Genomic DNA, 27,516 nt, shown 5'->3' on the forward strand with positions numbered 1-27,516 from the left:
TCTCATGGTTGCTGATCGTGTGCGCAGTCTTCCGAGGTTGCCATCGAGGGTGTTGTGTCCAGGGTTTATAGAAACCAACCTGGCCAGTAGCACCAGATGTGATTGCAGAGTCCAGTCCGAAGCCTCACTGATGGTCTTTGGCCATTTTTAACTGTAAATAAATGGTTAGAAATCTGAACATTTAAAATATGGAACTCCAAATTGTGCTTTAAAGATGCATAATTAATCCTCCCAACATTTCTCTCTAGTAGGGAAAAATCATTAACTTATTTAGGTTAATTATTAAGGCAGGAATCATCTCCGATTTCTTCCTGTACCTCACCTTTGTAGTCTCTGGCCTGTGATAGGTGTTATTCCAAACCTCCACCGCACGAATAACATTAGCTGCATACTAAAGATGGGAAAACAGAAGTAGAAGTAAAGGGCAGGCTCCCCTGAGGACACAAGGTGAAAGGGAGCATGGCAGACCCGAGGAGGAGCTGGGCTCTCCTGCCCTGCGCTCCAGCCGGTAGTTAGTCTTTGCTATTTAAAACACAGAAGAGCAGAGAACCTAATGATTCTACGATTCTCTAAGGGTTAATGACGTTATCTCGAGTGTTTCCTTACTGGGATGAGGACCACACACACGCCACAGCTATTTACACCTTTGCAAAGAGCACCATCCTTCCTTCCCTGCCGTGCAAGTTGTAGCCGCATCACCCGACTGAAGCCAGACTTCAGTGTGTGTTTATCTGTCGCCTTTGCAGGAACATTTGCATTTTGCAGCAGGGCTGCTCTTGAGCCGAGCATCACCATTCAGATATTCCGGATTCTCCAGGCGGTAGTTAGGTATGTGCCATATTCATTGCATACGTCATCTAATCGCTGGATAGAAACAAAAACCACAGGCTTTATGCAACTCTCCAGCACTATGTGAGTTCTGTATAATTGCCTCAGACTGAGTGGAAATTATCTGCAAGCCAAAAATCTTTCACTGAAGCAATTAGCAAATCATTTTAAATAACAAATACAATTGGAATCTCACGATCCATTTGTGGATAGAGCTGGGAGTAAGGGTGAGTTCACAGAATGGGCCCTTTGTTTTAAATCGCTTTTTTAGGTTTAGCCAATACACTCGGAGAGCAAGTGCTCTTCTGTCAGTGCAGTGACAGTCATTAAAGTGTATTTTAAAGCCGGGGAAACTGGAGTAGAAAGGATTTCGAAGTTGCTGCTCACTACCTCCCTGCTAATGCTTTTCTTTCATGCTCTCCTTTAAGAGATCAGTAACTGAGACCAGGTCACTCTTTGGTCTGCACTTCCTTGTGGGTGTTGCCGCGGGACAAAAGGTTCCCATTTATTCTGAGCTCCTTTCCTCAGGTAGAAGGGCTATACCAGCCCTTCAGTGCCGCTGGCGGAGCAGCGCAGGGGCTGCGCTGGGAGCAGAATTTGCCCCTGGGAGAGCACCCGGGTGTGCAGTGTCCCCGTAGCAGGATAACGTGGCTTTCCAGTGCTGCGAACTGGTGTGGCTAACTGCGTTGGCATTCGCTTCCCCTCCTTTTCTCCCCGTTTTCTTTCTTTCCATCTCACTCTTCCCTTCTCTAAGATCAGGCTTTCCTCGTTCACCCTGCGCACTGTTTTCTCCCTCCTGTCCTTCGTCCTTTGTTTCCTCTCTGCCCATCTCCGGTTCGCTCATCCCCAACCTCTCCTTTGCAGGGGCGATGCCACCCAGAGCCTGCAGTTCGAACTAGCCCATGCTGACTCCGCTGCGCTGGCCCAGACACAGCACACTGCAAAACCACGGTCGGCCTCACTGCTTTGGGGAGAGCACGGAGCGGCCGAGGATGCCTGCGGAGGGACCGAGGACTCCTGTCTCTACATAAGCAGTGGCTGAGGGAGAGACATGTTGGGACAGCGCCCTTTCAGCTGGCACAATTCTCCCTGCACTGAGACAAGCATCGCTAACCATGGCAATAGCTTGGAGGCTTCTCACATGGACTGTCATCTTCACTGCAGCTGTGTGCAACTTTCCCGGTTACACGTTCCAGTCACAAGGTAGGGATCGCCGTGGGGAGGGGAGCTGGATCCACCCGCCTCTGCTGGCAGAAACCCAAATGCTGGCCCCAGGGGTGGTATTAGGGTAATGTTGTTTTGAGGAATAGGTGGAGACACCTCGAACTCTGCTCACTGTGCTGCAGCAGAGCTCCTCCTGCTGAATTTGCAGGTGTTTTCCGTTGACCTCTGAGGAAAGGATGTGTTTGGCTCTCGGATGTTACGCTCCTTGACTTTTTGCAGAATTCAGAGCAGTAGGGTCTGTCCAAGATGAGAGCCACGTACAGGCTTAGAAAGCGAAGGAGATGTGGTAGCGAGAGAGGAAGCTCCCCTTCCATCCTGGTGGAGCAGCGCATCCCGGGATGAATAGAGGCTTTGTTACGAGGAGGGTTGTGCATGTGCAGCCAGCCGGTGCACTTGCGAGCAGTCCTCTGCGCGTGCAGGGATGGAGGTCTCTGCTGGAGCACACAAATACTCTGCACAGCTGGGCCTGGACAGGCGTGTGCTGCTGGAGGAGCAGTTTTAGTTTATATACACGTTTCTGTAAGTGCTAAGCGTTAGTAGATGCTCAAACCTGCTGAGGCGTGAGCACTTTGTACCTGTCTTGTATGTCTGGGTGTTTCTAATGGCCTTGTGTTAAAATACAGGGCCACACATGCAAGTGACTGCAATGAAAGCAGAATGTGGGTCTCTTGTACGTAGATTTGTGCCTTTGTGCATTATTTTATTCCAGGTTAGGAGTGAAGGGACTGGACAGCGAGGTGGGCTGCCTTGTACCCAGCCTAGAGTACAAATACAGCCTGGGCAGGTAACGCAGGGTAGTTAAATTGCTTAATACTGATGTGCTTTTGTGACCATTTCTTAAGAGAAAATATGAACAATCCCATCAGGCCCCAGAGGTAAGAAGAAAGAGCTCTGAAGTTAGACATTTATCTGTGCAAGGTGTTAAAACCTCGGCAGTGTACTTATGCAGCCGTAATCCTGAAATACCACGTGAGCCCCGATGAATTGCAGCAGGGCCAAAGTCGGAGATGTACCCGGACTGTTGAGCAGTGCGATGCCATCGGGCTGTAGTTACGATGGCCGTGGGTTGTGTTGTGAAGCAGAACTGGAAAGAGGAACAAAGGCCGTGAGCCGTCCTGGGCTCGAGCACCGCCTCGTTGCTAAACGTGGGGCGCTGCCGTGCTGCAGCTTGCGCTGGGTGAAACGAGAGGCAGTCAGACACAGAGCTGCATGGTGCAGGCGCTGTGCAACGTGCAAGGTTCTACAGGCAGATTTTCTGGAATCTGAAACAAACACAGCCTCTGGCAATGCCTGGGGTGACTGTTCTGGGCCTCCCGCATCCATCAGTTCACACCTCCTTCCATCTGCAGCACCGCAGCGATGCTCTGACGAGGACGTTGCTGCCAGATCGCCTCCGTCCTGACTCACAGCGGCTCAAATCCTCCCTCGCTCACGAGTCTCCGCACCATTTGCTAATACACCTTGGTCTAAACCCGAGGGCTCACTGAAATTACTGTTAATGCGTTTGGGCTCCCCTAGATGCTGGCTTCCCCTTAGCAGGTCTGGGGGATGAGTCTCAGCCCGTGATGTTGCTGGGAGCGTGGTGCCATGGGAGCACCAAGCTGGGCTTGCAGCCTGTCCCCTCCCCAGTCCCTGTCCAGTCCCAAGGGTCAGGCTGCCCCACAGGCCCGCTTGCTGTCAGAGCGCTTTTTTAGGCTCCCGGCATCTGGAACGGTTGGCGTCAGGCTATTGATGTTACTCAACACTTCTCGTCACCACACTGCTGAGATAGTAAGTATGTAATCCTCACAACACCCTTTCAAGAGGGTGAAATGCTGTTATCTCCTCTTAGCAGTTGGAGGCATGGGGAATAAAGAGCAGTATTTTCAACAAGCCACTGATTTTGACTGAGGGACTTGCTCCAGTTAGCAGTGGAGCAGGATTCACGTGCCCCCCATGTGCGCAACTCCAGATCGGCGTGTTTGTTTTATGCAGGAAAAAGATTAAGGTATCATAGTCATAAGCTGTTATTATCTTTGTGGGAAGTAGGAGCCCAGCGTTGAAGGCCTCTTCAAACCAGCAGAGATGTAACGAGATTCAGATGTAACGTGTACACTCAGGCTGCATTTTTTAACAGTGCGGGGAGCAGCAGCTGAAACAATTGACCCGGGATTCAGCCCATGCTCACCATTGCTGAATGGTTTTTAATCAAAAGGTAATTTTCTGTTAGTCCTTTAGTTTGACTGTAGTGACAGATGAGACATTCCCTGTTTTATAGAACATTAGGTGAGGCTAATCTCACTGCTCCCTGCTCACGTGTAAACCAATGGACCCTTGGAGGACGTAGTAAGACTGACACAATGCCAAGGCAGCCTGAAGCCATGGGATCCCATGGCGTTTTCCACAGCCATCCCTTAGGAATCATGTCTGGGCTGCAGCTGGGGCTACTCTTTGCTCTGGCAGCAAGACCAGAGCAAACATCCGCTTCCTTTTCATCCTTTAGGCAGCTCAGTAATGAGAGAGGCAATGGAGGGAACAAAATCCTCTCTCCTCCACCTTCACCTTCCCTCTCTTCTTTTTGTTCAGCTTATGCCTCTGTCTCCTGTGTGCCCTTTCCCCTCCTCTGCCATCCCTGCCCCCGCACATGTGTGCTCCCTTTCCACCAAAAATGGGGCAGCGAGGTACCTCTCCCCACACCCCATCCCTCCTGCTTCCCAGCTTTCTCCCTTGCCCTCTTCTGGGAGGTTTATGGTCCTTCAGGGTGCCCAGTATCCCGCACAGCCACAGACAGGTTTTCTTGGAGAAAGTCTTTTTATAGCATCTCTTCCGAAGCAGTTTGACAGCCCTCTGGGAACACCAAGCTGCTTATCACCAGTGCAAACCCTTCTGATACGGTGGGTGCAGTGCTGCAGGTTTCAGGCCAAGATCTATTAATACAGCGTGAAGTGGCTGAGAGGTCAGAGGACACATGATGACTTTCCTGAAAACAGCGCCGCTCTTGCTGTTGGGACCTCCTAGTGTGGTCTGTAACGTGGGGAACATGACCAAGGCAGGGACGAGCAAATGAAGGAATTAGGGTGATGTTGGGTGGAATACACAGGGTTAGGGAGTAAGAGAGATCCTCATCTCTTAGAGCCTAATCTAATCTTTTACATTTTTAGAGGAGAGGAAGGAGCCCGCTGTAACACTACGTGAGGACACTGGCTTCTTCCTTGTGTTGAAAGTCTTGACTTCCTTATTTTTTCCATTTGTGGCATCCCCACTCTAAAGCATCACTTCCTAAAACATTCGTGTGATTGATGTAGGGCTTAGATCTTTCTTCCTGTGCCTCAGTTTCCAGAGTGACATCCCTGAGAGGATGCACGGTGACCAGCACTAGAGCAAAAGCAGGTTCTCACACACAACCTCACCCCCAGGCTCTGGACACTTCTTTTCCTCCTGGACATACCTTTCAGGTCAGGACCAGAGACTGTGGCCCAGGGTCCCAGATCCTTTCTAGCCACCGCGAGCACAAACCTTCTTCCAACTCACTATTTTGCAAGCCCACGTGGACTGCAGAGAGGGAAAAAGAAAAACAAGACACTTCCGATAGCAAATTTTTCCAAGCCTGAGGTAATTGCTTAAGTGCAAACAGTCACTCTTGTTTGCCCGGCCGCATCACACACGAGGTGGTGTGATGCAGGAGAAGCTGGAGCACAGGAAGTTAAAAAACTAATAATTATTTCTGGCTTGTAGAGGCAAGGGAGAGGTGCCAGAAGTGCTTATGGTTTGGAAGGATGGGAGCTAACCCCTAAACCCAGCTGGTGGGAAGGACTGTCCCATTGCCGGTGGCCAAAGAAACCATTCTGTCAGGCTCCCACACTGGAAAGCACACTAGAGGAAAAGGAAACTTTCCAGTGCTGCTATGTGGTAAGAGTGTAATTTGGAGTCCAAATTTATGATGGCTCTGAAGGCTTTGAAGATGGGTGCTGTGGAGCCAGGCGAAATGCAGCCACCCTGGAGCAGCCTGGCCTCTCCTGTTTGCTTAGGAAACAACTACAAATAGGACGCAGAAAGCACAGTAAGAATCTTCCGGAGTGAAAAGAGGGCAAATCCTCTCTTACTCCATAAGAAAACCTCCATCCATGAGGGGCTCAGAAGAACACACTGTGATGGGGAGAGCTATCCTGCCCAGTGCATGACTTTTTTACATTTTCTGCTGAAGCCTCTGGTACTGAGGGCTGTCACAGACAGCTAGATCTCTGGTTAGATCCGATCTGGCAGTCGCTGTGACATTTTGCTGGGAAAATGAGAAATTTCTGTCGAGGTTGCAGAGTGCCAATTCCTTTGACAGCCAAAAGTGTTGCATTACCGTGTGAGTGCAGGCAGACGTTTTGGTCAGTGACCTTGTCAGAGCACATTTCCTAAGTGGTATGAGACAGGCTCAAAAATTCAAGTGCCCCAAGAGGAGGTGCTAAGCCAGGCTGAGACGATAAGGAGCACCAAGCTGGTGAGCTGGGCAGGCAGGATGGTGTCATAGATAGAAACCTGGCTGGGGAATCAGGATGTCTGACTTCTTTTCTTGCTACCTTTTCAGCACAGCTGGGCAATTCTGGTTACCCTCTTTCTTATTTTGATTGCAAGATTGGCGTTGCAAGGACATTGTCTTTGTGCCTTTTAGGAGGACGCCCAGTGCCTAGTGCACTAATGCAGCTGTGATCGGGGAGGCTGGTATGTGCTGTTACGATACGAGTTACCACAGCAGAGTTAGCAGGTCCCTGTGGCAGCTGTAGATGTTCTGAAGAACCCCACGGTTACTTAGCAAGACTGTCTTCTCCTGAGACGTTGTTGCCCCAAGTCTTTCTGGCTCGTTTTGAAGAGACCTTATTGCTAGCTTTGTTACTGAAAGAATCCAGGTTAAAATAACCCTCCAAATCACAGGGTGTGACTCTGCACAACCTGGAGCCCAGTGGAGGTGGAGAGATGGGGGATAGTCCAGGTCCGGAGCTGGAACTTGGGTGTCCTGAATGGCCCCTTGGACCAGTCTGTTTGTCACCTGCAGAGGAAGAAGATTGCGCTCCATAGGCACAAGGCCAACTGAGACCCCAGGGCTCTGTAGGCTGAAGGCCTTTGGGAATACCCCAGGGATCCTGCAGCCTGGACAGAGCAGAGCCTCTGTGCCAGGACCCTGTCCCTCCGCCTTGTGCTGCCTGCGGCTCGGTTGTGCCCAGGCGCAGCCAGCTCTGCACTGGAGTCGCTGGGTGTTTGCCTCTGACTCTCTTTGCAGAATGTCATTCCTCCTGTGTTTGCTTTCTCTCCTCAGAGGAGTTCCTCTCCAGCCTCGATCACTATGAAATTGCATTCCCCATCCAAGTGGACCGGAACGGGGACTTCCTCACCTTTGATGTGAGAAGCCAGATGAAGCAACGTCCTCGGCGCAGTCTGGGGTCCTTGCCCTACGAGCCATCTGAGCAGCAGGTTTTCTACAAAGTCTCTGCCCACCGAACCCAGTTCCTCCTCAACCTGACACTGCACTCCAACCTGCTGGCTGAGCACTTCACTGTCGAATACTGGAAACGAGATGGCGTGGACTGGCAACATGATTTCCACGAAGACTGCCACTATGCAGGCCACTTGCAGGATCAGTACCTGAACTCAAAGGTCGCCATCAGCAACTGCAATGGACTGGTGAGTCTCTGTATTTTGCCCAGCCAAGGGCAATACTAACAACTAGAGCTGCTCATAGAGATGATTACGGTTTCTTTATCTTTGCTATAGAAGTGCAACCCCGTTTGGGTCCCAGCAGGTGGGTCCATGGGGTTGGTGTCAAGCTAGAATGTTGCACACTGGCATCCAAAGTCAGCTGAGGGTGAAGGCAGCCACATCCCTTCATTCTATCTGTAGGGGTTCCTGATCAGTGTTTCACTTGTAGTCCAGTTTTTACCAAAGTCAATGGGCATTTTTCCATTGATTTTTAAGCGGAATGGGACAATCCAGGCTCTAGACCATCATTCTGGCTCTCAGAACTTGCCCCTCCACTTCCAACAGCAACAGCAAAAAATGTTTTGCATGTGCTAGTAAGGAAGAAGTGCAGAGGGCAGGAATTTCACAGCACAACTGGGAATGTCAAAAGTATATTCAGATCCTTACAGTTGCTGATACATTCCTGGGCTTCCCAGTCAGTTCTGTCCAAATTTAGGAGTTAAAGATATGACTTCTAGGAGGAAAACCAAATAATCAGTTTTTCAGTGTGAAGAGTGAACATGAAGAGAGGACAAGATGGCATTCCTCAAAAACAGCAAGGCTGCTGCAAAGAGGGTGGGAATGATTGATTTTGCGTGTCCTAACAGCTAGGACTAGACATCAGGGCCTTAAATATCAGCAGGAAAGCTTAATGGTAGACACTAGTGGTGAGGACAGCTGAGCTCTGAACTAGATTGCTTGGACAGTATGTGGCCCCTACATCGTTGGAGATCCTTAAGAAGAGGCCAGACAAATGCCTTTCAGAAATACTCCAGGTATGATTCATTAGCTTTTCCAGCATTGGGAATAGACTAAGGACTTCCATCGTTATTTTTCTGTGATTTTCTGATATTTCTGGCTCACAAAGCACATTTCATGACCTGCCAGATGGAGGGATGGAGCAAACATACCCTGTTAGCGAATCCCAAGGATGATGGCTCCTCTGGAGGGGTAACATGTAGAAAGACTCTGTAGGCCAGATTCATATTTGTGCTACAGCCCCACCTCTTAGCAGTATTCTGGCAGTGTGGAAGAGCTTCCAAATCAGGATGAATTCACGTTTGATTTATTGTTAATAAACTGCCAGAACAGTGCTGTGGTTTATTAACAGAAATGAGAATCTGATTCATTATATCATAGAGTCTAATGTTTCTATCTCACAGCCAAAAATCAGAGCTGCTTAAACTCTTGGTTCCCTCATTAGCCCTTTGTTTAGATATGGGAACTCTGCTGAAGTCCTAGACAATTTACTGGAGTTCACAAAAGGACTGAACTGTGAGCTGGATGCTGCTGGCTCAGAAGGGATCTGGCATTAGCCTACCTTCCCACTTCAGAGGGCAGCAAGTCCAGGGCAAGCAATGGCCTGGCAGCACTTACACTGGGATAGTTTAGCCCTCAGGGTGTGTTTAGCTCTGGAGAGATACCAGGAGCTGTCTGGAGGAAAATGCAGCCAGGCACAAAGAGGGGCGGAGGGTCATCCAACAACCTCTCCTTTCCTGAACTATGTCCTTCTGCCTTCGAGAGCTACGGACATCAGCAAGGAGCAGGGAGGGGGTCTTCTGGGTTAGTGAGAATGACAGGGTCAGGAATTTGGACAAGAGGGCTCTACTACTTACCTGGTAGAGTGGGAGCTGTACTTGCCACCAGAGAAGACCTGTTGCAAAGCTCTGGTTGTTCAGTAACAGCTGGTGCACTCGTGCTGTCCCTCACCTGCAGCACGCTCCCCTCCAGGCAGGCGTCAGTCTGCTTTGGAGAGGACAGGTGGGGACAGAAGAGGGTCTCCAGTTGCTGTCTCAAGGTTCAGACACGTGCTAAGGGGGGACTGCACACAGCGACCCACGTTTGCGCAGACCTGACTCACTGATGATGCAAAGGCCGTCGTATGTTGTGTTGTTGAAAGGGCGCAAGCAGGGCCGAGGTGCTGATTACAGGGTGAGCTGAGCATGAGGAAGAGGGAAAGGGATGACTGCAACCACAGAAGAGTCCAACACAAAGCTGTGAAAATGGGTAACAAGCTCCAAGCCATCCTTCTCAAACTCCCGCAGCCCTAAGCAATTTCTGTGTCTGCAAGGTGTAAACCGCTTTGCTTTCAAAAACTCACGGCGTAACTCGCACCTTATGGCACCCCAGCTTTGGACTGCCAAGAGCTGGGCACGCTCCCATCAACTCGTCTTCCCGGCCACCCGCAGCGTCACCCCAGCCTGAGGACAGGCAGGCAGCGTGGCTCACCCCATGCATCTTCGGGCTGAGCACGGGCAACGTCACCCAGGCTGAAGTTGTCGGAAGCAAAGGGCAAAATGGTCTGTTTTCCAAAATATGCAGAGCCGGGAGCTGCCAGCACAGCCAAGCACGAAGCAGCTGGAGCCTGCAGGGAGCAGCCTGGGCAGCTTTGCCTCAGCCTTGCCAGGAGCTGAAATCCCTGCCTTAAGCAAAGCCGTGTTTCACCCCACTGGCTGCACAAGACCCCAAGGGCCCATGTCCTGCCATCAAAAAAGTCACAGCGAGGAGAAAACAACTTTAGGAGAGAAATGCTGTTCTCTTACCTCTTGTATCAGAGCTCATCAAAGGACAGTTTAAAGGCCAGGTTTTCAACCCTGTGTCTCTGTGCTGAAATTGTGCTTTCACCCAAAAAGCCCTCCTGAAGTCAGCATGAACGTTAAATGCTTGGAGCAAGGCAGATGGCCCTGCTGCTGAGGTTGACATAGGGCTCTCGTGTGTATGTATGAGGAGGTGGAAGAGCTGAATTGCAATATGTGTCTGTGCTTTTCTTGAGTGTGGTTATAAGCTAATAGCATAAACCATCCTTGCTCTGCAGATGACCTGGGTGAATCATAGACAGGATATCCAGTTTAGCTCCCCCACAAACCACAGGGATCTCTCTAAGGGCTTCTCGCCGCCCTCTTTCAACAGGCTTGTGTCACGTCCAGCGCCCGGACCTCAGAGCTTGGTCTTTGGGGTCAGCGATGGGGCAGTTTTCAGCCTCCTGTGGTGGCTGAGCTTCATTGCTGAAGGATGCCAGGCGGGCGGTGGAGCCTCCTGCCTCTCGCGCTCTGCAGAGGCTCCAGGTTTTTAAGTAAGAACAGCCCTTTTCTAGTGGTACATGGGTTTTGGGCAGGACATGCTCTCCCCTCCTGCTGCTCTGCCCCAAGCCGGTGGTGACCTCCTTCTCCCTGTCCCACAAAGCCGGCAGCCAGCTGGCTTCGCAGGCCGACACTCGGCTTTCCGCCGGAGCCCTCGCCAGGCTAACCTCACAGTACCTCGCTTGTGTTTGAAAAGGTGGAGCTGAGCCAAGAGCAACAGAGCCTGGTGCAGAAGGAAATCCCCCAGCACTCTGGATATGGGGACTTCGCCGTGCACACACTGCCCCGATTCAGCTTTCATGGCAGGGAGGGAGAGGGGGAGAGACCTGTTACGGAGGCAGTGTCCACCCCAGAGAGGCTGTTCCCCCGTGAACAATCAGCAGGAATGATGGTGCCTTCAAGGCCCTCAAGATGTTTGAGAGACCTGCTTCCCCACTCCCCATCGTGGCAGAGCAGAACTCCTGTCCCTCTGCATAAAGGGGAGCTGGTACAGCGCTGTGACATCCAAAGGACAGCACCAGTGCAGAGCAGATGGCAGCATGGGGGTGTCTCTGCACCCAGAGCTATGCTGGCACACAGCAAGTGGGAAGACAGGCAGGTAACGTGGGTCTTAGACTTTTGGGATACTTCTTGTCCTGCTTGAGCAATGTCAGGCGTGTTTCTGTGCCGTGGTTGGTGCTGGTACAGTTCAGCTGACAGCACACCCGTGATTTTTGGAGTTAGGTGAGATTCAGTGCCAGGAGCTGTTACATCGATGGAACTTCTACTTGTATCGTGTTGGGCTGCCAGAAACTTTTTAGGTTGCTCAGACCTTTTAGGTAGAGGGAAAGCTTGCTGTGAGGATAGGAGCAGCTGCAGAGGAGAGATCTTGCAAGCACCTGGTGAGTTTGGCTGCTCATCGTGCTGGGGTCTGTTCCTGCCCAGTCATCACTGCCTGGGCAGTGGGACCACATGAGTGGGTCCACTGGTAGAGGGCAAAGTCTGGGCTCACAGCTGAGATTCATTCAAAGAATAAAATAAGGGCAAACAACAAAAAACAAGTTAGGGAGCAGAAACAAAATCATCTGACTGAGGTGACCAGTCAGAGGTGTAAAAGGGGCAGTGATGTCTCACTGCTAATCAGACTTCAGATTTTAAAGGTTCAGTGTGTTTCTCAAAAGCCTCTGAGCATCTACACTTCTCTGCAGCTCTGTGCCTGAGTTTCCCAGCTGGTCGTAACGGTCCTGAGCTGCTTTCAAAGGTTCTTCAGTGAGGTTGGAAAGTATAGGAGGTAGATCTCACTGCTGAGTTGTGCTGCTGTTTGAAGGTATGGTATTTAGGATCCCACAGACAGCTCTCAATTAGACAGAGTGGGTGGAATAGGAAACAACTTATCCATAATTTTGCAAGGAAAGACTGTGATTTCCAGATGACTTTAGTGAACACAGATGTGCCAAGGCATCCACAACCATCTGGCTTGGTTTTCTCTGGTCTGTAGGGTCATATACTTCAGTGTTTGCACGTAAATTAAGGATTCCTTCACATTCTCAAAAGTATTTGTCAGTCCCCAGAAACTCAGTGGTTAATCACCAGAAAGCTCACTAGAAGAAGCCACCCGTATGTCACCCTGTTCTCTCTTTACCTCTTTTATTGCCTTCTGTCTCTTTCCTTCTGCAGCATGGGGTGATCGTCGCAGATGAGGAGGAATATTTCATTGAACCGCTGAGCCCGGGAGCCAATGTCAGCACAGGGAGTGAGGGCAAGGGCAGCCCTCACGTCGTGTACAAGCGATCGTCTCTCCAGTACCCGCACATGGATGCAGCCTGTGGCGTGCTAGGTATCTATACCCACCAACACATCTTCAATCCATCCCAGTACAGGCTGGGAAAGTCTTGGTAGACCAGGCTTTGAAGGTCCACACTGCCCTATATGGCAAAGAACCAAATTTACCTCCTGCATTCAAGGTTTTCTGTATTCACTTTTACCCATGTTAAGGATTTCTGGTGGCCTGGTCTTTGGAAAGCTCTTTCTTCTTTGCAGCAGAGCTTTTAAATTTGTAAATAGAGCATGGAATAGAAAAGAAAAAACTGCCTTTTATTGTTCTTAAGAAAAATCCTCCCAGATTTGGCCAATTTACAAGGTATTGAGAAATCGTAGCTTACGCATATTCAGCAGAGACTTTGGATTTTAGTTACTGAAGATTGTGTCCACGTGGAGATACCTCTGCTGCTATTAGAGACGAGGTGGAAAGATGCCTTGTAGGGTGGGATGTGGGATCTGGTTAGGCACAATGGGGTCTGGAAGAAGTTTATAGAGAATGGCAATTGCACATCTACGCTGTTTCTACACTTAAAGGCCTTTGAACTCCTAAAAGACTCGCACAGGTCTGTCCTGGCCTCTCCCCACATGTCTGTGCCCTTCTCGTCCTTGCTAGGAGTCAGTCTGTGTCCCAGAACCTGGCTGAAATCCCTGGCCCCTGTGAACGTGCAAAGTTTCTCCATCTACCCAAAATGTTGCATGCACACAGGATGCTGCTCCCTCAGTTTACAGAGGCCTTCCCCTGGCTTCTGGCATGAGAGGAGATGCCATCCCTGCAGAGGGGCCAGCTCGCATTTTATGGATTGGAGTTTGTGAATGCAGAAGCAGAGCTGTTGCTTCTGGCAGGTTTGTGTGTCGCTTCAGGATGTTCATCCAGTGCCCCAATGGTGACGAGTCACTGCTGGAAAGGATGGAGCCTCTGGAGACACTGAGGCACTGCCAGCCTGCTCTGAGTGTCCCCAGACTGCCAGCATCCCTGGAGACAACCTGTGCTTCCCTGGCCCAGCTCCTCCTGTCCCAGCTCCCAAAGTCACGTTGGACGAAGCGCCAGCAGACTCCCCTTCTGCTGACTTTTTGCCACATTCCCTGGCTTCCAGACAAAAGTTAGCCTGTTCCTAATTGCTTCTTGGAAAGCAAAGACCGTGCAGTGGGAGCCACAGGCCAAGTACAGTTCAGAACAACCACAGCGCAACTGGCCCCAGCAAAGCCTCCCCGTCCCCTCGTCCCTCAGGCTGGACCTGTCCTGACCTGCCCAGCACAGCTGGACCCCGAGCACCCCCATGAGCTCCCTCTGATCAGCAGGAGGGGCCCGAGCTGGTAGGCTCTGGGGCTGCCTGTGATCTGCCCACCTTCCCAGTCTTGCTGGATGTTTGATGATCCAGCATCAGAGTAGAGCAGGGGGATTCAGCCAGCTCTTCTGACGGGGCAGGAGGGTGGTTGTAATCTCCCAGCCAGCTCTCCTGCTCTGTGGTGGTCTCCAGACTGTGCATGTGGAGCTGGTGGCCCTGCTGAGGACTTCTCTAGGGCCGGGTCAGTAGCACTTGAAGCCTGGAGCAAAGTCTTACAAACCTGCTGCTGCTTTGGAGGCTGCAGCCATTTCTGTGGAGGAAAAGCCAAGTCCTAAATTCAGGTCCTGGCAGGAAAAGGAAAGGGGAAATGATCTGCAATGGCTTTATTTTCAGATTATGTCTGTGTAGTTTCTAAATCCACCCTGCTCTTCCCTGCGACAGAGGCGAGGGCAGGGCCTTGCAGCACGGAGGCAGTGAAGTGCATGGAGCTGCCGCAGCAGGACGGGCGCGCACCTCTGCCTGCAGCACCGGGACAGGAGGGGGCCAGGAGGGCAGGCAGGATGCCCGTGGGGCCGGCAGGAGCACGAGGACAGCCCTGGGCTGCAGTGGGAAGAGCTCAGCAGATCGGGCCGATGGCAGTGGGGGCACTTGCTGGGTTTGCGTGTGGTGCATAAAGAGCCTCGCAATGGCCTTTCCTTCCCTGAAACCAAGCTCATACTGTGCACCCTTCACCTCTGAGTGCTGCTGCAGTGCTGCTGGAGGGCAACAGAAAAATCTGTTTCCCTCCTCAGATGAGAAGCCCTGGAAAGGGAGGCACTGGTGGCTGCGAACGCTGAAGCCCTCCCCTCTGAAGCCATCAGGCAACCACAGCCAGCGAGGCCAGCTGCCCCTGAAGAGATCCGTCAGCACAGAGCGCTACGTGGAGACCCTGGTGGTGGCTGACAAAATGATGGTGGGGTACCACGGGCGGCGGGACATCGAGCAGTACATCCTGGCCATCATGAATATTGTAAGTGTTATAACCACATCATGAACCCTGGGGGACCCCAGGGGCTCACACACCCAGCAGCAGAGAGCGAGCAGGAATAAATCCTGTTCTTTACCCCAAATGTCTGGGTTTGGCAGAAAGTGCCATGTGCTTTTTCTTCAAGGCAGGCGGGATGGGAATGCAGTGGGGAAATCAGATCTGTTCCAGGATGGCCGTGGCTTCTTTCCATCCCCAGAGCAAGACATTTGGGTCAAAACTCCTGAAGTGCTGCTGCTGCTGGTGAGCAGTGATACTCTGGAGCCTGCAGGGACTCTCTGTTGTATAGGGGAGGCACTGTAGGAGAGGTAAACCCTGGCCTGTCTGATCATGCTAGAGGCCAGATCTGGACTGGGAGAACAAAGCCCTTTCTTTGAACAGCATCTCTCATCTCAAATTAGCATTGCAAATAGGGCCAGCCAAGCTGAGAAACACATGGGAAAGCATAAGGACAGTGAGCTCTCACGCTTGGGGGCTGATCGGCGTAAGGGGCAGGGAGAAATACCCTCGTTCTTCCATACCGCGCTGCCCGTGTCTCTGGGTTACTGCAGAGGAGCTTCCTCTGCAGCATCAGATTTGGGTCATTGCTGGCGGCAGGATACCAGGCTAGATGCATTAACAGCCTGAATTGGCCATGCTGCATCCTCCTGTGAGGTGAGATAGGCTTGGAAGTTATCCATCAAACCGCTGAAAGCCCCTCTGTGATGGTTCTTTGTCTGGTCCTCTGCAGGATCTCTTTTCATGGCTTGCTCTGTTTGCATTTCTAAAGCAGATGCCAGATTTTAAAACAATACCATTTCTAACTGTTTCATCTGTTGTAAAACACCCATCGTGTGGCGGCAGATTTCTGAGAGATGCTGTGTTTTTCCCTGCCAATGGGCCGTCAGCAAAGCTTCATCCCTGTGGCTGCATAATGCCAGCACCATGAGGCTTCCCCACCTGAGCTCCAGGCAAAGAGCAGGTGCTGTGGGTGATGTTCAGATCTCCTCAGAAGGAGACACCCAGGTCTGAACATGGCTTAGGAGGCTCTGCACTGCAGGTGGTAACGTGAATTCCCGCACCCATTTCTGCTTTCTAAAAAGATCATGGTCAGACCCTGCAGCCCGCGCTGACGAAGCAGCCCTGTTTCCCTCTGTTGGGTGCCCAGCACACACCAGCTCCCCCGCCGATGGCACCGTCACCCAGCCAGCGAGCTCATTTTTAAGACTCGTCTTTTCTTGTTTCTTGGAGGTCAGGTTGCCAAACTTTTCCAGGACTCGAGTCTGGGCAATATTGTCAATATCCTGGTGACCCGGCTGATTCTCCTCACCGAGGATCAGGTAAGGTGGGCTTTGCTGAGCAGCTTCCATCAGGCATCTGCGCTTCCCTTGCAGGTCTGTGCATTCCCCTGGATGTCCCCCCCGGGAGGTCCCCTCGGTGCAGGCTGCTGGGTGCACCACAGCCTCTCAATGGCAGCTGGGGACTGGGTTCAGGCTATGGGCTGAGGAGGCCTCTGGGACTCTGGGGACTGTTTCTATGACAAGGCGTCTTTAGAGAGGTTTAAGTAGCTTCAATCCTCCTAAAGTCTTGCTTTTCCATGGACCCCATGAAAAGGTGGGGGCCTCTGGACTTGTGTCAGTGCTCTGCTGGCATGGGAATAGGCAGTGCCTTCATGTCAGAGCTTTCCTGGGAACACACTGTCGTATTGCTTCCATTCCAGCCCACACTGGAGATTAACCACCATGCTGGAAAATCCCTGGACAGCTTCTGCAAGTGGCAGAAATCCATTGTGAACAGGAATGGCAATGGGAACGCTATCCCCGAGAACGGCATAGCCAACCACGACACCGCAGTGCTGATCACCAGGTAAGGCTGAGCCTGGCCCTGGCAGGACTGTCCTCAACGGGGGGTGTCCTCTGTGCAGCTGTCCTCTCTCTCTGTCCAAGTGGTTCATCCAAGGCTGCCTTCCCATGCACTCCCCTGCAAGCTGGTCCCTCAGGCTGGCCACTTGCCAGTTCTCTTGCAGCGATGAAGATTATTGCAGTTCAGATAATTACTGCCCCTCAGTGTCTTCCTCAGTCTTTGTTGTGCTCTCAAGGAGTGGTGTTGGGCATGTATGGGAACCCGCCCTGGCGTCGTGGAGCATTGGGCATCCTACCCCATCTGCCCCAGTGAAAGATGGAGAAGAGGTTACCAGTGGGACCTGAGCATCGTGGCAGTGACAGGGTGCCTCCAGCCAGTACAGGATTTGGCTCACCTCATTTTAGGTCCCTACATGTAGGGCTGAACTCTCTCCTTGGTAGCTGGTGGATACCCTTAAAGTAGTGACTTCATCCCAGCTCCCTTAGGACAAGAGCAGTCCTGCCCTGCCTGTGTCTGCACTGCTGTAACAACAGTCTGGGTCAGCAGCTTAACCTGGATGCTGAATTAGCCTCCAGAGCTGGGTGAAGGGCTCTGAACCTTCACATGCAGGAAAAATAATCCCCATCAGAATCGATGGGTGCTTGAGCCTGGAGCAGCAGAGGGTATGGGAGGGACAGCTGGAAGGATGGGCGGGTGGTCAGAAGGAAAGAAGATACAGAGAGAACAACAAGGAGCGTGGAAGGAGCAGAGGGGCAGCTGGGAGGACACAGGATACCGAAGGGAGAGCTGGAAGGATGGAGGGGACGAAGGGTGCTGAGAACCAGCTCTCAGCGGTGCTGCCAGCTGCAGCCGGGACACTGACTTTCCAGTGCCCACATAAACCCTGCTTGGGCAGAGGGGCAGCAGCCTGCGGAGAAGCCAAAGGCAAACCCAAGATTTGTTTGTGCCTTTTTTCCCCTCCTCTTGTGGAGTGGAAGAAAGTCATAAAATGAAAGCGCTGGAGAGGGGAGCCTCCAAGCGGGAGCTGGTTTCACTGGCACCATGTGCCGCTCTCCTGCTCCCGTTCCCAGTGGTGGCAGCAGCCGGGTGCAGCCTGGTGCGTCCGTCCTGGGGAGCTTGTGAGCTGAGAACTTGCAAGCACCAGGCGCGGAGTGAGCGAAGGCCCCTCGGCCCCAGCTTTTCACCCTCCTGGGGCTGCGGTGTCTGCTTTTCCTTCCCTCCCGCCACATGTGTGGGACGCAAACGCCGGCTCTGCGTCCTTCGGCCTCCCACCAGATGTTTGAGCTAACCCAAAGCGACTCGCCGGGCCGGGCCGGCCGCGCCAGGCTTGGACAGCACCAGCGCATCCGGCCCCGTGTCTAATAAATTCCCTGTCTCCCGATAACATCTTGCTGAGCTGCGGGCTTTTTTGTCTTGCAGGGATGTGTCAAACCAAAGCCTCTGAAGGCTTTAACGGTATTCGAAGGCTTTAATGGTATTCGCTCAAAACAAAGCACCAAATGTTTTTCACTCCATCAGTTTCCTGCCGGGGGTGAGAGGTTTTGACACTTCCAGAGAGCACCAGGGGCCAAAGGGACAGGAGCCATCACCAGGAGCGTGTTACGCTTAACCCATCGTGTGCTGTCAGCTTGCTTCCTCCCCACTCTCCTCCCTGCGGGGCTGCCAGGGCGAGAGGTGTCGGACGGTCCTGCTCACCATGCAGGTGCCCCCCAAACCCACGCCGTGGGCAGCATCCTCGGTGCTCCAAGCCCAGTTGCCGCTGATCCCTCCGCCTGCCTGTCTTATGTGGATTTTAGTGTCAGCCTTGCCCCTTTCTGCTTGGGTTGTGCAAAGACCCAAATGTCTGGGGAGCCTCAGCTTCTGGAGAAGGTATTTGAACAGAGGCAGGGAGGGCATGCGGTTTGTCTCCGCAATTAAATGATAATATTTACTCTCCGGCCCAAACTGGTCTCTGTTGGAGCTGCTGCTGTGTCCCGTTGCAAGGGTGCTGCATGTCAAGTTTGGAGGAGATTTTGCTCTGCTGTCCTCGTTTAGCTTTTCCTTGTATGCCGCTAACGATGTGCAAACAGTCCATTCCTTGATGCAATGGCTGGAAATCGAGGCCAGGAACAGAGGGAAGAGTCATCTTGAATCAACCCATATTGAATTTGTTTGGAAAATTCTCAGTAAAGAACTAAACTGAAAAAAAAAAAATATATAAAAAATCACTTTAGCATTTTAATGAAACCACCATGGGTTTTGAAATGGAACATGTTTTCAAACTGAGATGTTTTCCTTTTTTTTTAAAAAAAAAAAAATTCAGAATTGCATACTTGATTGATACAATTTCCTACAAGGGACCTGAGTTTACAGACAGGAGGCTGGCCCTGTCCTCTTCCACCCTGTGCTGCTGGGGCAGATCCCTGAGCCCAGTACCTCATAGGAGAGACATGGCCAGCTCCCGTGGGGGGCACTGGGTGGTAGTGAGCAGAGCTGGAGCACCCACCCAAACCCAAAGTACTTCAAGGCTGCAATAGCATTGTCCCTGCTGATTTAGCACATTTCATCAAAACCAAACCTCTGACCCCGCTCAGCAGTGCCCCACAGTTCAGGGCCAGGAGCTATCGTTAAAAATCCACAGTGAATCTCCGCCTGGGGAAAAGTGAGTGTTGTACAATACAGATCAGAGGCATCTCACCTGTTATAGTCGGTACTTTAAATTCCAGAAGCATTGCACGGGCTGTTCTGAAGTGGTTTGGATGTGAACGCCCCAGTAAAATGGAGATGCGCTATTTTGGAGCCACCGAAATTGTGAGTGTCCTTAATGCTGCCTTCTCTTCTTTGCAGATACGACATTTGCATCTACAAGAACAAACCGTGCGGCACCCTCGGTAGGTAGGATTTGGCTGCCCCTACAACAGCACTTCTCACCAGCCCACGCATCCTCGGGAGCGTGGCGAGGCCGGGCGGTGCCATCCCCCTTCTCTAGTGAGCAGGCTGAGGGGAAGCGCTAGCCCAACGCTACCACGAGCACCAGCAGTGGAGCCAGGAACAGGCCAGTGGTTTCCAGCCCATTCGACTGTGTAACCTCCTTACTTCTGTAAACACTAAAAGCAGCAACCCAGAGGATGGATGGGCTCTGGAACGCTTCTCCGTTATATCCCTGGGTCAGGTCCAGCCTGATGATTAAGAACCACTCGCATCTAGGGCTGGTCCATAGCCTAGTGGAGTATTCCTGGCTTAGCAGAGAGAAATAAGACTTTTTTGTGATGACTATAAAGGGAGTTCTTTATTTAAACCGCTAGACGCAGACAGACCCTGCAGCTCTCTCTGGCTCTAGCTCCTAATTTGTCTTGCCCTGGTCTAGACTGAGCAGTCAGGGAGGGATTACTGCTCTGAATCACTGCAGTTAAAAAGGAAAAGTTTGTGGATCTCTGACCTGATGCGGCTGCAGACGAGGTACCTAGGAGGGAGGTTGAGGCTGGAGGTGCCGTGACAGCTCTATTTGTTCCTTTAACAGGATTTATTCCTTCCCTGGCCCGGTGCAGCCTGTGGTGGTGGGACAGTGTATGGGCAGAGGGTTGGGGGAATCTGCTGCCGTGATTCAAGGGGTATTTCTGCATGATCCAGCCCTCCAGATGGAGTCAGGCTGGATTCCTGATCATGGTGGGTGTCAGGCAGCACCAGGCACGGATGGTCAGATTGGATCCTGGCTTATTTGGGTGTCCAGGCTGCCCTGGCCAAGTTCGGGTGCCCAAGTGCTGATGCAGCTGATCTCAGGTTCCCCCACCAGCAGTGCCAGTGTTGTGTCAAGGACTGCTCCCCCTCTGTACACAGTCTGCGTTCATTTGGATATGAAATTCAGAGGATTTTGACCCATTCTTAGCATTTCTGAGCCTATCACTGTTAATTTAGTTGACAGTGCTGAGTGACCATGTACCCACAGCCCGTAAGAGCCATGGGTCCATCCCAAAGCCCACTGCAGCTGATGGGAAGAAGCTTGTTATTGACAGCAGGCTATGCTTGGTGTTAGTGAGCGTGAGGCACCGCACTTAGTCCACAAATACCACCCGTGTCCCCTGCAGATGCTTTGTGCAGACCCTGTGTGACAGCTGTATTTGGCTTCCCTAGGCCTGGCCCCCGTCGGCGGGATGTGCGAACGAGAACGAAGCTGCAGCATCAATGAGGACATTGGCCTGGCCACAGCCTTCACCATTGCCCATGAGATTGGCCACACGTGAGTACTGTGCCAGAAGAGTCCCTGGGAGTGGCCGTCACAGGGAGGGGTCACTGTTGGTTTGTCCCTGGCAACAGGAGCTGAAAAATCCTTCCTACAGGTGATCCAGGTGTGTCAAAAAATGCACCACCTGATCATCTCTCTTGTCTTGGTGATGCTTTGTAGGTTTGGCATGAATCATGATGGGGTTGGCAACAGCTGTGGCTCCCGTGGGCAAGAAACGGCCAAGCTCATGGCTGCTCACATCACCATGAAGACCAACCCGTTTGTGTGGTCCACGTGCAGCAGGGATTACATCACCAGCTTTCTGGAGTAAGGAATCCACCTCACCCTGCCCTTCCTTCTACCTCGCAACCAGTACACACCTCCAACCTCCCACAGTCACTTGTGAGGAGTGGGTAAAGCCAAAGAAAAGCCCCCAAAGCACACAGCCCATGCACCTTCTGTCTTGTCTCCCAGCACCTCATCCTATCCCAAGAGGCACGTGCTTTCCTTCCTTCCTTTAGACTTTCCGTGGTTTGCTTGCCTGCTGGAGATACTAACCCTATTTACCTTGCAGCTGAGAGACCTTTATTTAGGCTCCCCACTTCCAGAAACTTCACAAAAACCCCAATATCTTCTGGAGGCATTTGGATGTTTCTAAAGTTCAGTCAGGAATTCCAGGGAAGGGTTGGTACAGTGAGGAAGGGGGATCTGGAGACAGGACTGCATCTGTGTGGTGTAGGCAGTTTCTCCAACAACGTAGGAGAAAGGGGGTTGTTTTTTTTCCTAAAGCATCTTTAGGATTCAGGCAGGAGAAGGGATTTCGCTCCTAAGTCCCCGAATTTTAACGTTGTCACCTTGCCTGAGTCATGCCTCTGCAGCCTGAAGGAGCTTCTCGTCCAGGGTTCAGGCAGTCCCCGAGGTTTCTGTCACAAAGTCAGGGTCCATTTTGGTGAGGTTTTTGGTAGGATACAGGCACTACCTAATAGAAGGACTGGGTAGGACTTGAGTCACGATTGGAAGAAGCAAGTGTGTGGGGTCACTGTGGAGGGAAGCCCCCAGGGAGGCTGAATACCAGACCTCTACTGGTGACACTGCTGTTGTGACGCTGCGAGAGGAGCAGCAAAGACAGGGCTCCCCGAGCAGCTGCCGCCTGCCCCGCTGTCTCGCAAAGCCTGGCCAAACCCTGTGGCTCATCACCAAATCCCACATCTGGCAACTCACGTTTGGCCACAGCAAAACCTGTCCCCCTTGCTCTTGACCCCCGGACGTGCACCACAGCGAGGCACGTTGCATGGACGGTGCTGGGAAGGCGCTGTGGCCGAGGCTGCCTTGTCCTCAGGTAACCCCGAGGTCTCGGCGGGGCTGGCGGAGGACGGCGAGTTCATGCCGGCCCTCTCCCCGGTTCGTGCCGGCCGCCCCCGCCTGAGCACGGCCCCGAGAGCCTCCACCGGGGATGGAGCCGTGGTGCGTGCAAGACCCTGGGATTCAGGGCCGGGGGAGTGGTGACAGGGGCCTTGATTTAGGGAGAGCTCAGAGAGCAGCAGGGAAGGGGGAGGGAAAGGCATGGGGTTTTGCAAAATTTGGACGCTCCTACAAAGCTCTGGCGTGCAAAAGGCCGGGCCCGGAGAGCGGGGGCTCTCCACACTCCTCCGGTTGCTCTCGGCTGGGGCTCTGCAGCCCTGGGGTGGGAGGGCAGCCAGGGCAGCCCCTCTCTTGCCTGCCCGCCACCCACGTGAGGGTCCTGGGCACACGCCTGCCTGCACGCTGCCACGTGCTGTCTGCAGGCCCCAGAACCCCTTGGGGCAGCCAGGGGCTGGCGATAGCCTGCGAAACCCTCAGATTAAAACTTCCAGAGTTACCTAGGAACCAGCATGGGCTTCCCAGCCCTGAGAGCACAGATAGGAAGACTTCAGGGCACTTTCTCAGCCGTGGTTTTGCCCAGAGGAGGCTGGTAGAGTTATCCCCACAAGCAGCCAAGCTCAGTCCCCTGCAGAGCCGGCAGTGCCTGCTGCTGGTCTTCCACCATGATGCTCTCCTACAAGCCTTTCTGAGCTCTGATCCTCATCTCTTGTTTCCAGCTCTGGGATGGGATTATGCCTGAACAACGCTCCTCCCAAGCAAGACTTTATCTACCCAACGGTGGCTCCAGGACAGGCCTACGATGCAGATGAGCAGTGCCGTTTCCAGTACGGAGTTAAATCTCGCCAGTGTAAATACGGGGTAGAGAGCCTTCCTGCTTTACTATCGGTTCCCAGGGGGTGGAGGACGGGGGCTACAAGGGCAAAGGGCCATGGGGCCATTCCTCCGCTGCCCACGTCGCTTTGCTGTCCTGCTTCCAACAAGGGGCACTGGCATGTTCCCTGTGAGCTTTTTGATTTGCTTTCCTGTGAGAGGACAGAGGAGGTTGTTTCCCATCCACAAAGGTCGATCCCAGCTCAGTTTCAGTCAGTTTAGTCCCATGGGAAGAGATCTCTTGCCTCTGCCTGATACCTTGGCTGCTACTGGTCCCCAGGGGTTGTAGCTGAAAGCCAAGCTGCAGTCTCCTCATTCAGCCTCCCCTCTCAGCGGGGCTTTGTACACAGACATATTTTTCATAATCCTTACTAGAAATCATTAAGCTGCTCGCACAGACTTAGGAGCAGAACGTCTTTCTTCCAGGAGAGGTGGGTCGATGTGTCTGAGGGACAGCTGCCCACCTCAGCCACCCCTGCCATCACGCTGCTGTCCCCTGATCTTTGAATCCAGGAAACCACTGAAAGGAAAGGTTGTTTCAGGAGAAAACAGTCTTCCTGGAGCTCAGCCTGACATTTTGCTGTTCTTAACGTACTGGACACTGCCAGCTCTCTGAGCATGGTGGCGAGAGGGAAGCGTCTGTGCTGAAGGGCTAATTGAACTCCTTAACGCATCCACTTTTCTCTAGAAAAACCAGAGCCAGCAGTGAGATGCACGGGCAGCTGTGTTGTCACGTGTCTGTGTACCCACCCCAGTCCAAGCCCTGGAAAGCTGTGAAGGAGGAAACATTATCAGATCAGGGTTTAGTTTCTCTTGCAACCATGTGAATACAAGCCCAGTGCTGCCGTTGAAGTGACCCGACATGAACTAGTTTATCACTCTGAGTGTTCATCTATTTAGCACGGTTAAACACTAACCTACCTCCTGGGGTCTCGGCAGCTCATCTTGGTGAACAAAGGGCAAAGTTTGGCTCTCCCTGGTCCAGTGCTGTCTTTCAACATGGCCCAGGGGCCCAGAGCCCCCTAGACATGGGGCAGATGCAGTCTCGTGAGGTGCCCAGAGCAGCAGCAACAGAAGTTTGGGTCTGAATAATGTGCTCGTGTTATCTGATGTCAGGTGCTGTGGACTGCAGGCTGTGCCCCTCCTCAGCTGAGCCAGAGGCAGTGGAATGGAAACTTTCCACGTTTACATGCTTGTTTCCCACTAATTTTTAACTCGGGCAGACGCTTCCTGTATATATACAAGGATCACAAAAGCACAAGATGTCCTTGTGATGACCCTTCTAGCCCAGCCTGTCTTGCGTGCTGTTTGGGAGAAACCCAAGGGGTGTAAGGGCTCAAGTGTGTGCAGATAAATCTCAGTAAACGTGTAAGTCCACCCATCCTGTGCCCCGTATAAACAAACTCCAGGGTGATGGTGCAAACACAGCAGCGTCCCCTCCTCCATGCCAGCACAGAGCGGAGGATTAATAGGTACAATGAGGACACAGTGAACAGATGCCACTGGTTGAAGCTGGGACGCCCTCTCCCTTGGTGACAAAGAGAAGAGGCTCTGCAGGAGCTCCTACTGCCCAATAGTCTTGCTGGCTCTACAAGAGCAGTATGGAGGGGTAGATCCCTTTTGAAGCTGGGAGAGGCTTTCTCCTTTCAGTGGTTGAAGCCAGCTGCTGCAGCTGGCCTTTGACACAGGAGTTGGGAACCAAGCTCCCTTTGTGTCTCAGAGATGAGGTCCTTAGCGCAGACTCCGCAGTATTTTCCATTGCCGGCTCACCCTGTGCCACTCTGCTGTCGCAGCCTCGGGAAGAGGAATGAAGCAGAGAAATCCCCAGCTCATCTTTTCAACTCTCTTGATACCAGCACGGAGGGTTCCCAGTCGTTGAGTCAGTTTGTCCTGCGGGGTACCGGTTACTGTTTCGAGCACGGCCCTTGGTGGGCGGAAGAATGCCTTGCTGGAAGGCTGAACCAAGCCTGGAAGCGTGATGAACAGGCTCCTGCTACCTGACTGGAGGCAGGCGGCCCGTGGGAGATGTCTTGTAGGTCACGCTGCCGTAGGGGCAGGGGGGAGGCCAGGCGGTCACTGTGCTGGCACCGGAGAATGCAGCGCAGAGCACGCCAGGTCCTTCAGCCAGTGCTGCGGCATCGGCGTGCACTGATAGTGGCACTGGTGTGTGCTGGGAGCACATTAGCAGCGGTCATGGCTGCTGGGGCTCTGCTCTCTCATCTCGGACAGTTTCCTTCATTGACAACGTGACCCTGTTTAATACTTTGAAGGACAACCTAAGCCGTGGCGAGCTGCTCTCTGAAAAGCAGCAGGTTTTCCCTCTCTGAAAAGCAGCAGGTTTTCCGTAGGCTTGTTTCAGTAGGAATAGGAGCAAGACGATGACCTGGCAGGAAATTCGGCTCTCAGTTTTAGGTGTGGCTTGGCGATTTGCAGGCGTTGAAGCCAACCTGGTTGATTTAGTGGCAGAGCAGGTTCAAAGGGCCTGGACTTTCTGATTTAGCAGCACTGACAACTTCACAGAGTCCCTACTGTGAACCTAACTTTTCAGTGGGTTCTGGAGCAGCTAACAGGAGGTTTTTGTTTGCTGTCGCTCTGAGAGGTCACAGTGGGCTGAAGCTTAGGATCTGCAGCTCAGGAAACCTCCTGGAAAGAGGTCTGGAGTCCTCAGCCCAGTATCATTCAGTGAACCCAACTGCACCTGGCAGAGACAGAGAGCAAAGTGTCCACTTCTGGAGCTGCTTAAGGGCTGGCTCCGTATCTGGCATTATTTTGATTATTCTGCAAATGGCTCTAAATCTTCCAGAGGAGTCTTCCCCTTTAGGACTGTGAGGCTGGCTGGAGATCACCAGTACCCCAGGTAGTCACACTGTGACCTGCAGCACATTCCTGTAGCAGGAGATGGCACATGTGCCGTGTTGATGCTCTCGGGAAGTCCCAGCTTCCCGCAGAGGCAGGTCCGGATCCGCATGGCAAATCTGGACCCATGTGGTGCAGGGATGCTCATGGCGGGTGCTCAGAATGGGCCCTTGTGCTTGGCCTTCACTGCACGGACCCAAAAAAGAGGACATCCCTCAACCCTGGGGAGAGGGGTCAGGTGGAGCACAGTGGACTTAGCTCAGGCCTCACCAGGATGGCCAAGGAGATGTGTCCTCTGTGGCACAAAGACCAGGTTTGGCTGCATGGGCAGGCTGGGGAGGCACCTCTGGCACCTGAGCGCAGTGGAACCTCCAAATCCAGAGAACCCCAACCCTAGGAGAAGTGCTTACGCTTAGTTCAGAGAAGGAGATGAGCTGTCAGTGGCCTTGGGGTGGCTGCAGCTGGCAACACCTCGCAAGATTTGATCTCATTTTCCCCCCACCACACTGAAAACACTCTTATCCCTTTGTCCCAGCCCAGCTGGTGCTTCTCAAGCGCACCGGCGTGCTGCTGCCCCAGCCTCACAGCCCCTAACACAAGCAAATCCTAATCTTGGCTTTGTTTCTTTGTCTTTTTCTTCCACCCTCCCCCTCTCTGCCCCCCAAAATCTCTCTCTTTCCAGGAAGTCTGCAGTGAGTTATGGTGTCTGAGTAAAAGCAACCGCTGCATAACCAACAGCATCCCTGCTGCTGAGGGGACCATATGCCAAACCAACACCATTGAAAAGGGGGTAAGGAAGCCCGGGGCACCGTAGTGAGTTGACAGTGAGCGGTTGAATCCCTCTTCCAGCGATAACCAGGATTATTGTTTGTGTTGGTAAGCGCAGAGTTGATTTAAGAGCACCCACCAGCCTGTCCTCCTCTGCCTCCCAGAGCCTGGAGCCACCCCCACCCTCCCCGCTGGCAGAGAGGGAGGCTGGAATGTGCCAGGGAGCCCAGGGGCCTGTAATCACCCCAAAGTATAGATCATGGAAATGCAGAATATGGAGTCCCAGCTCCAACGAGCTTCTTGGTCTTGCCTAGGAGGCACGGTAAGGTGACCTCAAGCAATGCCGTATGCTTTAGATGAACATCTTGTTCTCTGGTCTGCTGAGGTCTCCTGGCTGTCCTGAGAAAAATGGGGTTTGCTCCAGTTTCCCCAGGAGGGACAATGGATTTGTAACATGCTTTCAGAGGAGCTGGTGAAAAACTGCCTCGCAAGGCTGGATATGATGAAACCTTAGTTTTTCAGACTCAGCTGAGAGAGGAGGGTAGGATTTTTCGTGACCATATATTTTGAAAGTGAATTTTGGCTTGATTGTTCATATTGCTTCATTCTCTGCACCTCCTACGCCCATTTGTGCCAATATAAAGCGAGTATGTAGCGCTGTTAAAGTGCCTTTGC

General features: G+C 52.5%; 1 protein-coding gene across 1 annotated transcript in view; it reads left to right on the forward strand.

Annotated features, from left to right (window-relative positions):
* The first annotated feature begins 1,943 nt into the window (after nucleotides 1–1,943).
* The window catches only part of ADAMTS10 (ADAM metallopeptidase with thrombospondin type 1 motif 10), a 46,141-nt gene continuing 20,568 nt past the window's right edge, over nucleotides 1,944–27,516 (forward strand). The window contains exons 1-11 of the mRNA XM_009954370.2: nucleotides 1,944–2,031; nucleotides 7,334–7,698; nucleotides 12,489–12,648; nucleotides 14,710–14,927; nucleotides 16,178–16,261; nucleotides 16,642–16,787; nucleotides 19,611–19,654; nucleotides 20,895–21,000; nucleotides 21,166–21,312; nucleotides 23,064–23,205; nucleotides 26,756–26,863. Of these exons, the coding sequence (XP_009952672.1) occupies nucleotides 1,944–2,031; nucleotides 7,334–7,698; nucleotides 12,489–12,648; nucleotides 14,710–14,927; nucleotides 16,178–16,261; nucleotides 16,642–16,787; nucleotides 19,611–19,654; nucleotides 20,895–21,000; nucleotides 21,166–21,312; nucleotides 23,064–23,205; nucleotides 26,756–26,863 (1,608 nt within the window). The remainder of the gene's footprint in view (nucleotides 2,032–7,333; nucleotides 7,699–12,488; nucleotides 12,649–14,709; nucleotides 14,928–16,177; nucleotides 16,262–16,641; nucleotides 16,788–19,610; nucleotides 19,655–20,894; nucleotides 21,001–21,165; nucleotides 21,313–23,063; nucleotides 23,206–26,755; nucleotides 26,864–27,516) is intronic.

This window comes from Leptosomus discolor, chromosome 24 (assembly GCF_034619465.1).
Source record: "Leptosomus discolor isolate bLepDis1 chromosome 24, bLepDis1.hap2, whole genome shotgun sequence".
Lineage (NCBI taxonomy): Eukaryota > Metazoa > Chordata > Aves > Leptosomiformes > Leptosomidae > Leptosomus > Leptosomus discolor.